The following is a 14842-nucleotide window of genomic DNA, read 5'->3' on the forward strand; positions in this document are numbered from 1 at the left end:
AGAAATGGTTCGTGAACACACTCACTGCTTCTTGATAAAAAAGCTTATATCAGGACAGTGGGTGATTCTAAATCCCATGTGCAAGAACAGAACAGAGTGAAAGTGACAAGGGGAGGCAGGACAGAGGGAGAATATGAACATTGAGATACATACAATGCAATTCACTCCTACTAAATATAGTATTTGAAGCTGTCACTTAACAGTATAAAATGCATGGAGATACATGTGAAATTTCACGCATTTCCACACAAACACACTGTGTACACAGAACAAAAAAAAAAAAAAAAAAAAATCACTAGCCATATATGTGAATCTTACCAAGTCACCATATGTGCAACATTCGTTTAACAGATGCCCATGAAAAAAATTGTTAAAACACATGGTATAAGATGGGCCAAATGGTTTTATTTACATTCTGGGGGAAAAAAAAAAAAAAAGGCGATATCTAGCTCCTGCAAATGTCACTATTCTTGGCCCACCATTTCCAAGCCGTCTTCCTTTTAAGCTCATAATCCAATTGTTTTGTTTGGCAGTGTGTCTCCTCCAGTTCAGCGGCTTCCTCTTGGGCTGCTGACTTTACAATGCACTTTACAGTAGCACATTCAGGCAGGAGAAAAATAAACAGTAATGTATTTCTTAAAACTTTACACAAAGTAGCTGGCCTTTAGTCACACTGATTAGATGGTCTGTGATCTTGATCAAGTATAGCAAAGAGAGACATCTGCTGCAATCATAAGGCATAGAGGTCTCTGTCACTACTGATATCCAGAGCTGCTCCAAGCCTATCACACACGGGCATTCTGCCTGCATGCCCTCTCCAGCCCTGCTGTTTTCTTACTTGAAGAATGGATCTTCCTGTGTGAGACCAGGTTTTTTTGTACGTCTTCAAATACTGATTCCAACTAGGGTTTTAGTGGTATAATCATTGTGCCATGTTGGTTTTTGATCTACTGCTTACATGTATTTATAGATCAATTTTCTTGAAATTACACTTCTTATTAACTGAGCACAGTGTACATCCGTCAGAATTGGTGACTCTTGAGAAGCAAGATTATGGCTAGAGTCAGGTTCATTACTCTACTTCTACTGCCATTAAATAATAGTGCAGCTCTTGTCATGCTGAGTTTAGAGACCATTTAGGTAGCACTGAGGGTTACTGTCATGCCTATTTACTATCACCTACTCAGTCTCTCTTTGGGAGACAAAAACAAAGAAAGAAAAATCCTCTCTTTTCAGACACAGTTCAATGACTCAATATGACTACAATGTATATTGACATAAGTCCATAAGTGGCTGAGGATAGCACAGGGGCAGCACAGCAACATAGCGGTTAGAAGAGAAGCCCCACAATAAGAAGGTTGTGGGTTCGGTGTGGAGTTTGCGTGTTCTTTCCGTGCATACATGGGTTTTGTCCGGATACTCCGGTTTCCTCCCACCGTCCAAAGTCATCATGTTTGGGTTAATTTGTGACTCTAAACTGTCCGTAGGTCTGAGTGTGAGTGTGAATGGTTGCTTGTCTCTGCCTCTGTGATGGCCCTGTGATGGACTGGCAACCTGTCCAGGGTATACCCGCCCTCGCACAGTCTGAGCTGGGATTGGCTCCAGCACCCCCGCAACCCAGAAATGGAAAAGCAGATGAAGATGAATGAAAAAAGGATATCACAGGGTTATGTGCCAAAATGGACCCTAGTCTGATGAAACAGGGACAGGCATCATACTTGTAAGTGTAAGTAAGTGGGGCTGTAAGTGGGGCTGTAAGTGGGGCTCAAATTACCCATGGAGAGAATACTCAATACTGTAACATTCAGAGCATTTCCATGTTTGGCCCCTGATAGAATGGCACAAAGCTATTCAGCATAATGGTCCACCAAGTCAGACCAGGCACAACAGTTATGACCATGCTTATTTAACGGCTGTGGGCCCAGCCTTGGTTGGTCTCAGCTTAGTGTGGAAGGAGAGGACAGGGACAATGGGTGATTGGCTTTCCTATACTAACAAGGCTGCCAGAGCCTTTATTTGCTATTACAATGAGCCTGTTGGGTTTGATCTGCCTGTAGTCCTGGAGCTGAATCAGATCCTGCCTGTTTGTGTCCTCAGCCAGGCCCTAAAGAAACAGATGACACATTGCTGCAAACCATGCTACCAACATACACATTCATCTCAATGGATGCTGCTGACAGCACAGGACCTATCTGAAATGCCTGAAGTGGCTTCTGCCTGCTGCTGGTTCAGCACATACACAATAGTTCAGCTCAGATAAGAGTGGTTTAAGCGTACATCAACACCAAATGTCACACAGCTATATTACCATACACCAACTTCCAAGGGTACTTCAAACAGCCAAACTGTACAAGTAAACAAACACATGTATAGTATACCTGAATTTATCCAAACAACATAGTTTGGATAAATTCAGGGGGTGGCTGTTCTTTTTTTTTTTTTTTTTCCCCCCCAATGATAACATCTTTAATAAAACCAGAAATATAAATTAATGATATTGCCCAATTTCTGTTTCATCTTTAGCCATTTGTTGAAAGATATCTGCTTTGCAATAAAACATTTTAAAAGCAACAACACTCCAAAGGAGAGGCTGCTGACTCTGGGGTAAACACAAAGTTATAAATCAAGCAAAGTTTCTCAACCCACACAGGAGAGATGGTCTGGCGTGATGAAAGGTCTCTCTATCTTGTTATTCTCGAACACCAATTCAAGCACTTTCACACACCAATTGGTCAACTAGCCCATTTATGATTTGTTGTCTTCCTCCCACCCCGCCCTCACTCAGTGTGAGCAGGGATTGGCTCCAGCGTCCCCACGACCCGGAAATGGATAACCGGTTGAAAATGAATGAATGTCTTCCTCCCTGAAAAGATGGTGAACTGCAGGAAATGTAAATGTGCATCAGCCCTGCATTCAACATTTGTGTATTTCTGCTTATGACTTGACTCTATTATTATATACATGTTAATGCATAAAAAGAATTTGTGCAGGTAGAGACTGTCAATGGTAAAAAAAAAAAACATCACAAGTAAATTAGATCTTATGACAAAGGTTGTTTCAAATAATCTGTCTTCAAAGATGGGTACTACAATTTGATAGTTGCTCTGCCTTTAAAGAACCATGAGTATGGTCAGTTTAGCACTATGGTGAGTAAATAATTCTGACATCTAAATGTCTGTCCCACATCCAAACTTCGTGGTAACACCAGCACATGATAAAACAGTGCTCACGTGGTTGCAAAATCACATGTGCATTTGTGCAAATCACAAACAACATACCTCAGGATCTCGGATGTCACTTATGAATATACTGAATTCATCATTACGCTGTCTGCATGAAACAAAGCATATACATCATACATGCTACAGGGTGATAAAGTTTTCCCTGGGTATTTAACACCTTCCTTTACATAACAGAATAATTATTTTGTATACATCAGTATACATCAGAGCAATCTTTACCTAATCCTTAGTATGGAAGGTCCAAATCCTTTTATTAATTAAAACTTGAGCTCTGATTCTTAATAAGTCCTTGATAACTCAAGCACAGCCCATTTGAAATTGTGGTACATCGATTCAGATTTCAGTCAGAGAGAAAGGGCTGGATATTCATTCATGATGTTCATATCCAATTTGCATAAGTAGTGCATAACTAGCAGGTGGCTTTTCTTCTTAACCAAAGAGGAGAATCTACCAGAAATATGTTTGTTCATTAAGTGGCAATGAGGCTTGACAGTTCTGCACCCTTGCTGCAGCATGGCAGACACATCCCAACGAGAGCCTGACTCCACTGCACAGTAGGAGAATGACAGCAGAGGTTAAAGGATTTCTGCAGTAGGCTTGAGGTTTGAGCAAAGAGTACGGGCCTAACAACAATCTGTGAGCAGAGATGGAAGAAACACACAGTGCAATTACTTACACAACTGTCTGTGTCTTAACTGCCACAAAGTCACCTTGTTACAATAAAAAGGTTTTAGGAAACTGGCTATAGCATTGCACTATCATTGCAGAATTACAATATCGATGTTATACAGAAAACATTTAAAAATACAGTTAAGTTACATGCTGAGGGAAGAGAATGTATAGCTGCAGGCATAGCTATAGGTGGAATCAGAACAAGAAAATTGCTTCAGCACCTACAGCTGCACTAGAGCTTTTATACTGCATAAGCTGATAATGTGACAAGAACCCCCAAACAGAAATGTGAAACATCATTCACTTTCAGATAATGAAAAACCAAGTTTACAATAGGACATAATTTCTGCCAGGATTTCTCACATGACCTTACAAGCATTTATAGCAGGAAACTTGTAGAACTGCAAAAATGATTTTTTAATTCCTCTTAAGAGCAAATGAACACACTGCAGCTGTGCATACATTCAGAAGTGAAGGTGAAAGCAGGGTCATTCTTTTGTGGGAGTTGGTTTCTGACAGATTTGGTCTTGTAGTGCAGGGTCCAAAAGACCCCCCCACACACCACCCCAAAAATAAATAAATAAATAAATAAATAAATAAAAACTAACTAAAAACAAAAACAAAACACACAAAAAAAGCAACCCATACACATCTACACATCTGACTCACTGCAGCCTCCCAATTTCCTGTTACGGGAACCATCAAGGTGACTTGTGGCTAATAATGAATGTGTGAACACCCTATATTTCATGACTGCCATTTCGTTCATTGTAAAGTAAAATTAATTTTAATTAATTCATCATCACTTTCAGGTAAGTTTTAGTAATGACTAAATGTCTTTTATATAGGCAGAAAAAAATGTATGATGACAAGTGATAAATAGTTATATGATACTCTGTGTGGTTTATCCTTAACTTTAATCATTTGAGTCCCTCAAAAATAATTTAATGTTGGTAACAATACCAAAAAAGGATTAATAAGATCTTTGAGAACATAATTTTTTGCCCAATTTTGAGCATGAAAAAGAAGTAAAAATTTCCCTTGGTAATGAAAATGCCATTAAAGAAACTGTCATTTATGTGGTGAATGCTATTAAAAGAGCTGTCATCTGTACTGACAATGGCTACAGCCTGCACTTTCCACACAAGAGATTGACAACAAAAGAAAGGCTGTCAATGACAAAGACATGGAGGAGAGACAGTACAAGTGGGAGAAAAAGAAAAATCGTGCTGGTCCTTATTAACAGATCCAACTGATTTCCTTTTAAATTCTGCTTCTTGTTATTAGTTTATTATTTATTACTTTATCCATTTTGGCAGCATTGGCTTAATTAAGGTTACTAAGTCTTGGAAAAATTACTGATTTGTTGTACACCTGGTTGAAACAGACGAAACATTTTGGTAAATGTCGATGAGTTCTTTTCTACACATATTAGAAAAAGTACAGTACAATCTTGCATTTCTGCCTCATTAGAATTCACAGCATGGGTTTTGAACTTGATTCCACTTAAGAATGAATAAAAAATAATTTAGTTTTAAAAGGTCTTTTGAAAAGTTTTGTACTAGACCTGTTGTTGTTTTGTGCAGATACAAGCTGTTGAACCTCAACAAAAGCTCTTGTGATGCTGTTGATAATAATGCCAAGGCACAGCTGTGAACATACAATTCTTGAGAAGATCAACAGTATTGTGTCAGACAAAAAGAACATTGCTCCCGGCCAAAATGAAGAGAGTAAGCAATCTAGGGACTGTCAGTCTGGAGGTTGCTGTAGTGGAAAAAAAAACTGCAGTGACATACGCAATTACCTCAGGATCAGTCATTAAGAGAAACAATGTTTGGTCTAGAAAGATATAAACACACCTGAAAACTCAGTGGACATATGCCATTTCAAGGACATTTACTAGCACTGTATTTACTGTGCTTCCACTTTTCAGTCGAAGTACAACCACTGCTCACCAATGACCTTGTGATTCCTCTGTGTGTACTGTTGACAATGGTGATGATTATAGTGATGATGAGGACGTTGACAGTAATGAGAATTAACAGGCTTGTTGGAGGGAGCTCTCCCAGGGCTGGGTTCAAAATGTCAGCACTATGCCCGGCCAGACACACACACTCCTTTGACATCTTGTCACATTGGGATCAGATTATCTCCTTCTCCTCTTCTGCTTCTTTGCTGTTTTCCTCTGCGCTGACAGGCTTTTGCCACTGTGTTTTAGAGAACCATTCACAGGTGACAGCCTCTGTGACTGTTTCTCTCTTTCATGCTCACATCACACTTTTGTCCTTTTCCCCTCCCTCCATACCTGAGTATTTTGGCTTTCCTCTTTATATCTGAGAACTCTCCTTCACCTGTATTCTTCCCCTCTGAATCTGTCTCACTCTCTTCCTCTTATGCTTGTTCTACTCCCCCATGGGGTAATTGCTCTGAGCTAGGCTTCCATTTTTATGTCTATAATCGAGGCCAGAATGCTTATGCCTCTAGATTTCTCCTTGCCTGTGTCACAGCGGCAGCACCAGGGAGAGGAAGGCAGATAAGACCCCGAGGAGTGGAGAAAATCACTGGTCGATTGTAATTAGAGTCCTTATATACCGCCTATGGCGGTAGAATGAACAATATCACCTGCAGAGGGAACTCAACTCTCTTCTATGCTTATAGCATGGAAATACAGAATAGCAAAAACACTACCTTGAAGCTTTGCCCTGACTTGAACTATTAACTCCTTCATCTTGACCACTTAAACAAAGATGGCTTTGCTTTCATTAAAACAAGATAGATGCTAGCACCGGTTTCTCAAGTGGGTAATATTTCAGCCATCTCATCAAACCTTAAGGAGAGTGCTGGAGCTGTAGCTCTCAAACCAAGGTCAGCTCATGGTCTTAGCAAAGTACGCTAGAGATTGTCTGTGTGTCTGTGCCTGATTCGGATGAAAACAGGGTCACAGAGTGGAACTCCAGTTTGCCAGGGAGAAGCAGGAGGCAGACAGATTTCTCATGTGTAATGGACTCCGACAAAGTGGGAAAATTCCATTGGGGTGTTTTCTGGGAGGCAGTATGTTGAAACACCATGGTGCAGCAAGACTAGGAAGCCATTTTTGCCAGTCTTGTGGTACATATAGGCATGTTCAGGCACAGCTAATAACAGTATTACTCTGAGGGCAAGGCCTCATAATAGAGGAGGAATAAGAACACACTGAAAAACAGCGTTTTTTTTTTTTTTTTAGGGAAAACACTACAAGAAAATTACCTGATCAAGAGCAATTCAGATTGGATAGACTAAACTGAAGACATTATACCGCTCAAATTTGAAGGCAAAACCCACTCAAACACATTTAGGATGAAAGACTTCTATCAATGAGAGAAAAAAAAACATCCAAAGTAGCTGATCTAATTATAGTCTTTTAAAACAAGAAAACACAAACAGAAACATGTACACTTGTTACAACATGCAACAAGTAAAAAGTTGAAAACAAAACTGAATGACTCTTGCCATATTGGCAGTGTACCAAAGCAATGCAAAACCAGTTCAAATAATTATACACATTCTTTGTTTATTAATACATAATGTGCATTCTTTTCAATGCAGTTCTTTCTGCCAGCAGGCACAAAACCTTTAGGTTTGATTTACAATGCAGATTTACAAGTGCCTATGCCCAATGCAACCAAAACATGAAGAGGACAGACCTTTTTTCTGTTTTTCCCCACACAGCGGAGATGCCAGCTCAACTGACTAAAGTCAGTTATCTTGCAATAGAAAAAGAGGCCTGGTGGTTGGAGGAGGCAAAGAGAGTGACAGTTATCAAGATAAAATATAAAGTAAATATAAAATAATAAAGGATGATCTTATTTTATAAAACTAGAATACTTTTTGGATCGGCATTCACTCCATAAATAGAGCCATGCTTTGACTTGTCTGTTGGAAACAATTTTATTTTATGAATTTTATTTAACTGTCTGGTCGGTGTTGGTACACCAACACAGCTGCTCATGAGGCTTGTGAGTGTGACTTCTTTGGACAGTACCCAGGCTGTTAGAAGTAGCCATTATGCTAACACTAACACTGGCAACTAAAACTGAGAATGGTAGCTTGTCTATGTGATAATCTTTACAAATAACACATATCATCACGGTGATATTTCTAAAATGAATAGTGGTGGCGTATTTTTTGTAAAACTGTGCCAACAGTTATACCTTTTCGATGTAATAAGCCTTGTTAAGTCAAGGCTTTAGTTAATGCCAAACATACTTAGAAGAAACAAGCCTCATCATCACCCATCATTATTCCCATATTGTAGCCTCCTGATAGTGTAATTCAATGTAGCTAAAATAGGCATGCAGAGAAGCCATTGAAAGTGCATGTGTACATTGAGCAGGATTTGGTTAGGGTAAAATCAAAACCACTATGTTGCAGCTATTCCTCTCTGGGGATATGCAGTAGGAAGCATAGATGAGGGCAGAGGGATCAATGAAATGTTCTTTAATAGCCTGACTTCACAGTCACTGCTGGCTGATCAGTGGGTGCCAAAGGTTTCCTTACTGGACAACCTAATGCTGCCTGTATGCACATTTCGAAATTAAACTTGCCTCGTCCTCAAAAGCTGTTTTAAGCCAATTGAATAAGGTGCAGTCTGCAGGCAAGGATACTCCTTGCCTGCAGCTACTCCTTTGCAATTTTTAACAGCTGACCATACATTTGTGAATCTGGGGGAGGAAAAAAAAAAAAGTAATAAAATCTGTAAACCGGATTGCATAATTTTTTTAAATCAATGCTTAGAATTATTTGTAATGCAACATTCAATTTGATATAATCAAATATCATATGAACTGACACATCAGCACAACAAGCAGTTTTAAATAATCAATAATGATTATATAGTATATTATCTTGGAAATTGTATTTTTGTTTGAGTAATTCATAACTGAACTTTTTATGATGTAATCCTGCAGCAAAGTCTTTCCACAATGTACTACCACTGGAATTGGAATTTTTTTGTTTTTTCTAATTGAAATTTGAGCTTTTTGCTTGATATTTGCATATTATTTTGGTACACAAATACTCAGCAGAGTCACATTGTTCAAAAATTAAGCAAGCTATGGTGGATAAAAATGGCTCAAACCAATTACCTTGAGGCTTTTTTCTACATTTATATTTTTCACCATCCATCTATGACCTTTTATAAAATTATAAAGTCTTAATTACAATGCGTTCTGCTCGCAAAACATTTAGATGAACAGAATGTCTTGGTATTTGACATTGTGAACATAAGTTCCTGACAGTGCAGAGGTCTCCTAAAATGGCAACATTATTTTTTATGTTCCCATAAATGCTCACATCTCTCTTCAAACAAAATGCCCTAAACCGTTTCATTATCCCAATATAACCATATCAATCATTAAATAGTTGCCAACTACTAATGACCTTGTGGTTAAAAGAAACGAGAGTGATTTGATCTTCAGCCCACTTGGTTTTTAGTGATCCTGTTCAGTTGTTGCATTAACATGCATCTAAGGCAACTGGACATTTCTAAGCACTGGTGTGAAAAAGAGGCAGTGAGGAGTTATTTGAGATCCAATCACTCATACTGCGTTAATGGCCTGGGGCCCCATGCTCTAATTTCATACTTTCTCATTTAGATAACGTACCAGAAATATTTTTACATTTCTCACTGTGTCCATAACATGATTTAATAACGGCTGAGCTTCCTAACGTCAACATTGATGGCCATGATGTTATTCAGTGATAAAGTGACTGAGTGATAGAGCTAAAAGGTCGCAGCTCCACTATTGATCAGCCAAATGTCATGTGACTGAGTCCCCTATTAGCTGTTGGCTTTCAAAAGGAATCGGACCCTTCATCCACTGTCTGACAGAAGAAAAATTACGAGCCTAGTTGGAAATCTGGGTGTATTAACTGTACATGTGAGCTTAGAGACAAGGATGGGACATTATATCAATTATTTAAGGTGGTTCCATGTTTTTCAATTAGATCCTCTCCACTCTATCCTTTATATCCACTCATCCATCCTTTCACTCTATAACCATACACAGTCCAGCTTCATAGTATATTGACATTTTATTTCACAATATAGGTGCAGGCAGCCCATAAATTTGCTCTTTCTTGCCAACAACAATAATAAATTGACAATGGCCCCTCTGTCAATCATGTGCTAAAAACAACACATTTGATCACTGCAAAACAACTTGTGGACATTTCATTTGCATAGAGTGGGGAAATCACATGTGAAGATGCATTATTATTCCAGGTGTGAACTGATGCATTAACAGTCTGCAACACATGTTGAGCACTACCCTAAATTACCAGCATATATTGTAAGGCACATTGGATATAAAAAAATTTAATGTCAGATGCAGAAAAATCCAGCTCAAAAGAGTTCTTCCAACTCTTTTCTGCACCAAATCATGCTCAAATATTATGCAAATAGTCCACAGCAGTCAGTCAACACCGATACATATTCTGATATTTATTGACTAATTTCAATACTATTATGTGTCAACAAGGGAGGCCATAAAAATAAATGCCCATGCAAACTTCATTACAACCTCCTTTGTTTAATTAAACTAAAATTTACAAGACACTGAAAATGGCATGATTTGGGGGATTATATTTTAATTAAAGGGAGTCGATTTTGTCGTCAGTGACTGACGAGCTTTTGGTCTTGTAAATCACATCTAGAAATTTAACTGTTTTATTGCATGTCATTTTATGCGAGCATGTCCACTGATGACTTGCTTTCAACAAGAAAATTCACAGAATTTTCACAATAAACACAACATTGTATCAATACCAAGTGCTGCATTTGTTATATTAATAGTTAAATTTGTACTAAAATCCCTTGTAAGACAACAGAATTTAGTAAAGCTGTAATAAAACTATGTATCACTTATTATCATGATGCTTTTCCAACAAAAAAGGTGATATAATTGTACACCAATAATCATAAAATGGCCTTTCCCTTCCCCAGACAAAGCCAGGAATTACGGCACAGAAAATACATTTGCTGTGAATGAATTAAAAAGAAAAAGAAAAAAAAAAAAGAAATAAGGCAAAAACGCGACATGCATACACAGCTGTGATGTTGGTAGGCAGTATCTGCCATCCCTGTCTGGTTAACCTGAATCAATTAACTAATAAAAGTACAAGATTTATGGGTTCCAGTTATCACAGTATAATCGAAGATAAGGTGATTTTAAAAAGAGAAACATTAAATTACAATTCTATTTTTAATTATTATATTTCATATTTGCATATAAAAATGGTTTCCTAGCTAATTCGTTAAGAGGGTCCTCTCTATTTAAAATTATATTCCAAGATAAATATAGAGAGAAAATGCGAAAGAGTGAGTGAATATGATGAGGTTTTGCTATAGAAAAAGTAAATGCTAGTCGTACTTTAAGATGACAGTTTTTACATATTTAGATTTTTGAAGCGATATCAAACAAAAAAAAAGATAAATTAAAGACACCAACAAAACACGCAAGAGCATTGTGATTGCTGAATGCACACAAAAGACAATCTAGATGAGTGGCACAGACACCCACTGCTTCAATCACTTTTACAATGAAACAGAAAAAAATAGGTTTTAGATAATCCTTTAACAATTTTAATGAGATAGTAAATACTGAAGAGGACAAATTTCTAAGGTTTATTTGGCATTAAGGGTTTTAGGCTTTTGCATTTGAGAAGAAATGTGCAGCAAGAAAAACACTGACAGTTAAATACTTAAATAGGGTCTATAGAAAACCATTACGGATGTGTCATTGTGATGATAGATCAGTGCTATTAAAGAAGCACAAAGCAAAGTACTCTATTAACCAGGACCTGCAGCACAACAAAACCAAATCCTCAAAATAATGGAAAAAAGAATGGGGCTTATTAGTGGTCAGGAGGAGAGAAAAAGCGGGGATATAAGTTCAAGCAAATGAACAGACAGGGAGCATGCAATCAAAACATAGTGGTGAATCTGTGCCCTTGTTTGGGCATCTGGGCAAAGCCTGTGGCGCTGTAACTACAACAGTGACAGAGACAGTAGTTTGGAAACAGACAAGGAATAAAATACACGGGGAGTGAACAAAATAAGTAGTGGCATTGAGGGAAGGAAAAGTGAAGTGAAAAAAATTAAATGATAAAGAAGCCATGGAGTAATCACTTACCAAACACCCAGTCATTCTAAACCCCAGCCCAAACTGCAGCAACGGCTTTAGCACTTTTCATGTTTACAGCAACAGCAGGATCCCTGAAAGGTCTGCCCCTCAACAATTGGAAAAGCCTTCTGCAAACAGACACACTCGCACTAGCCTAGTATTCCACTTCCTCAAATTTCAACTCACTCACCCTCTTATTTGCTTTTCCAGCTCAGTTTAATACTGTGGAGAACGATCATTTCTCAGTCTCGTCTATTTAGCAGGAATCCCCTTCTAAGCCATGTCTCCAATGAATCACTCTAAAGCAACAGCTCAGGCACAGTACTTGCTCTTCCTGTTCGCCAGCATGGATATCTGTTCTAACCAGACAAGCAACTGAGGAATACTGTGGAGAAGGAAGTGACATCGACAGGTGCACCCCTCTTCCTTCCTTCCTTTCACACTTTCCTGCAGCAAGCATAAATTGGATTTCTCTAGGCTACTTGATAGAAAATACGAGAGAATGCATTTGACTCATTTGAATCTGTAGTTCATTTAAACTTCATTCAGGGGAAAATACGAGGTGACACAGAAGCAAATTAACATCATCAATAATGAGCAGAATCTCTTTAGCCCAGTTTGCCCTGTGCTGGATTCCTAGGAATATGGTGGACTGGAGCAAAGCCAGACAGGAAAGGAGCACGAGTGTGTGTGTGTGTGTGTGTCTGTGTGCACGCCAGAATGGAGCATGGAGAGACAAGCAGAGAGGGACTGAGTCACAGGGCATGTCCCTCCATAGGCTCATAAACCCTGCAGGAGATGATCTTCCTAGTTGTCAATTGATGCAAGGCAGTCCATGACCACAGGCAATAAAACAGCCAATAGCTCCCAGTCAGGCTTATTTTACAAAAATAACACAACAAAAAAAGTCCACTTTGACCATGGTACTACTCTCATCGAAGTCTTTCATCATCCCACATGCATATGAAAGAAGGCGTTCCACACATCTCTTAATAAATACCGTATTATAAGTGCATGGTATTATGTTTGCATTAGGTCAGTGGTGTCAGGTAACTTGCTGTGTGGTAGAATAAACTCATCAAGAAAATCCCTAGTTAAAAACTCTCTGCAGTGCATAACACTAGCATGTGAAAAACTGCATAGAGTTTTGAACAACTATTTGCACTGCTTGTCGTTTGAGATTTGAGGGAGGGGACAACTCGGGTGGCTTATGTTACTTATGGCGCCCTGAGACATTTTTAGTTTGCAGGATTTCAATAATACAGTGTTTATGTTGAATTAGCAGCTCCACATCTCCATGTTGAGATACAATCTGTGACAACAGAAAAGTTATAACTTAAAGTGAACACAAAGTTTTTACAGCTTAGTTGTGGCTAAACATAGCAGTCCTGTTTTGTGTTTATTTTACTTGCTTTATATTGGTGGCCTGACATAAAAGACGGTCTCTGGAAACTCTCCCAGCTGTTGCTGAGTGACAGAGGCTGCGCAAAAGAACCCACAGTGTACAGTGACACACAGGCTATAGTGACTTCTGTGTTTATAATGTGATTTACCATACAAGTCTTTGTTGAAAATATTTGAGGCATAACTCAAATAAGCCCATACATGGTGCATGGTACATGGTCTGTTAGTTATATTACATGATTGTTGTGAGAAAAGGGTATGTAAAACAAATGTTACAAAGAAAGTGCAGAAAAAAATGTCCAATACCTAAGCCAGTAGATTTCTCCTCTTTTTTATGTGCAATTTATTGTCACCAGATAAGTTAATGTTCTATATGTAATGTTGTCTGAAAGTACTCTAAGCGCAGTGGAAACCACAAAAACAGTGCCATAATATGACATATGTAACGGGAATAATTAGGTTGTTAGTGCTGTATGATTGTACAAAACACCGTACCTGTTCTTTCACAGAGGCCAGGATGTTGTTGGCCGTGCTGTCACCCTCCATGTTGCAGCCAGCTGAACTGTTGCGGATGGTCGGCAGAAGCCCCTCCTCCGTCACTGGGCTCTGCTCAGGAGCTGGCATTCCTCCTACATGGAGGTGCAAACACACACACACACAATAATCTGGTCACTGGTCACTACTACACTACACTCTATCTAAAAAATAAAAAATAAAAAAAGTCACAAAAAAAAATCCCAATCTTGTACATGCATAGCAGACTGTACGCGAGTACAAAACACACGACTCAGATACATACACACTTAGCCAATCCCTCTCCAATACACAGGCAAATGATTCTGAGAAGTGACTATCAATGGTCACATGCCGCCAACAGCAATACACAAACACACACCCACATATGCCATATGGCCCAAAAGGAAAAAGACTGTCAGTGTTTCATGTTTGCGACTGTGCAAATCAAAGCAATATGGCTTTGAGACAGCACACAAGTTACATAATGATTTGTCTATTTAATATAGTTGCATGAAAAATAAAACACAAGAATAACAGGCAACAATTCAAATCCAAGCAATAAAAAAGCAGAGGTGAAAATTATATAGGTATGTGTATTAGGTATACCGCAGTGGTTCAAAAGGATGAGTGAGATGAGGCCTTTGAAAAAAGGAAATAAGTTAGCAGTCCAACAGAAGGGGTAAGGTCCTCCCTCTATCATCTGCTCTCTCTGGCCTATTGTCCAAGATTGAAATGAGAAAACAGAATGAATAGTTATGGTCTCATTATATCTGTTGACAGGGAAAGTGTCAAGGGAACGCTTCTCAAGGTGGATCCATATTTACTAGAAGAAGCCTGTTGAGCCAG

The 14842-nt window shown here is 38.6% G+C and overlaps 1 protein-coding gene across 2 annotated transcripts in view; it reads right to left on the reverse strand.

Annotated features, from left to right (window-relative positions):
• Positions 1 to 14842, reverse strand: part of pkp4 (plakophilin 4) — a 66561-nt gene that overhangs the window by 37918 nt on the left and 13801 nt on the right. For both annotated transcript variants that reach the window (XM_029493043.1, XM_029493042.1), the window contains exon 2: positions 13976 to 14109. In XM_029493043.1, the coding sequence (XP_029348903.1) occupies positions 13976 to 14104 (129 nt within the window). In that variant the 5' untranslated portion in view covers positions 14105 to 14109. The remainder of the gene's footprint in view (positions 1 to 13975; positions 14110 to 14842) is intronic.

Source organism: Echeneis naucrates, chromosome 21 (assembly GCF_900963305.1).
Source record: "Echeneis naucrates chromosome 21, fEcheNa1.1, whole genome shotgun sequence".
Lineage (NCBI taxonomy): Eukaryota > Metazoa > Chordata > Actinopteri > Carangiformes > Echeneidae > Echeneis > Echeneis naucrates.